The sequence below is a fragment of the Myotis brandtii genome, unplaced genomic scaffold (genome assembly GCF_000412655.1).
Source record: "Myotis brandtii unplaced genomic scaffold, ASM41265v1 scaffold691, whole genome shotgun sequence".
In the NCBI taxonomy this organism is placed as follows: domain Eukaryota; kingdom Metazoa; phylum Chordata; class Mammalia; order Chiroptera; family Vespertilionidae; genus Myotis; species Myotis brandtii.
Genome location: NW_005370704.1, coordinates 1,248,075 through 1,249,300, shown reverse-complemented (window position 1 = coordinate 1,249,300; position 1,226 = coordinate 1,248,075). Strand labels below are relative to the sequence as shown.

General features: G+C 65.7%; 1 protein-coding gene across 1 annotated transcript in view; it reads right to left on the bottom strand.

Moving 5' to 3' along the window:
* The window catches only part of CACNA1B (calcium channel, voltage-dependent, N type, alpha 1B subunit), a gene marked incomplete at its 3' end in the record, with an annotated part of 138,429 nt that overhangs the window by 43,735 nt on the left and 93,468 nt on the right, over positions 1-1,226 (bottom strand). The window contains exon 29 of the mRNA XM_014529697.1: positions 1,088-1,226. Within this exon, the coding sequence (XP_014385183.1) occupies positions 1,088-1,226 (139 nt within the window). The remainder of the gene's footprint in view (positions 1-1,087) is intronic.

Genomic DNA, 1,226 nt, shown 5'->3' with positions numbered 1-1,226 from the left:
ACAGCCTGGCACTGCCCGGCCCTGTTCCGGAGCCGCCGCGTGGCCCGCTGCCACTCCCCTCGCCGGTGCCCGCTCAGGGGACGTGGGAACATCTGTCCACAATCCCCTCGCACAGGTCCCAGCAGAACACAGTGACCGGAGGTGGACAGCCCGGCGGCCACCCCAGGCGAGTAAAGAGGTCAACGTGCCCAGCCAGCAGGGACGGCCTCGGGAACACAGGAGGCCGCACACTGTGAGCCTTCGTGTCCACACAGTGTCCAGAGCAGACACCTACAGACACAGAACACAGGTCAGGGCAGCTGGGGCTGTGGGGGAGGCAGGTGGCACCCACGCGGCCAGGGCCCTGCGGGTTTTAGCTGAGGAAACGCTCTCAAGAGGCCGAGTGAGGGTGGCCCCGTCGCGCACACTGACCCGAGGACTCGTGCACGGCCAGGGTGAGCGCTCGGCATGAGTGCACCCCGATAGCCGTCTGTGGCACAGACTCCCTCGCAGCAGGGAGCGCTGCCTTCTCGAGTGAACGGTGCTGCTCGGACGGGGAAACCCCTTCCTCGCTCCTCCCCCAGCAACAGCGTCAGCCCAGACAGACCGCGGCCACGGGAGAGGCAGACACAGCTTCCAGAGGGGAGCCCAGGCCGCCCTGACCCAGCCACTGAGCACTGAACGCCAGGAACGCACGCTAGACGGCACGGCCAGTGTGGCTCACGCCACCCGCACGCTCCTTGACACACCAAGAGCCAGAGTGGGCAGGGGAGTCCCGCCCAGGGGTTAAAGAACTCCTACAAATCAACCAGAAAAAGACGGACAACCCTACAGGGAAACGGGCACAGGCTGGCTCAGGCGCGTCCCCAGGAGGTTCACGCCAATTAAGCCAGAGAAGCACACGCGCCCGCACCAGGAAGGCCCCAGCGAGCAGGCCGCCAGCATGGTGGGTGGGCTCTGGGCCGCGTCACTGGGGGGAGTGCGAGTTTATACAGCACTTGTGGGAGCGAGCACACCCACAGCCCACAAGTGGGGTGCACACTCCCTGGTGCACGCCCCTCCCAGGCCCTCGCAGCTGCCCCTGCGCCGGCCCCGCCCCCTCGGTCACCTGCAGTCCCGCTCCAGCTCCTTGGACTCGTCGGTGCAGTAGAAGAACTTGCCCTTGAACAGCTGCACGGCGATGACGGCGAAGATGAACATGAAGAGCATGTAGACGATGAGGATGTTCAGCACGTTCTTCAGCGAGT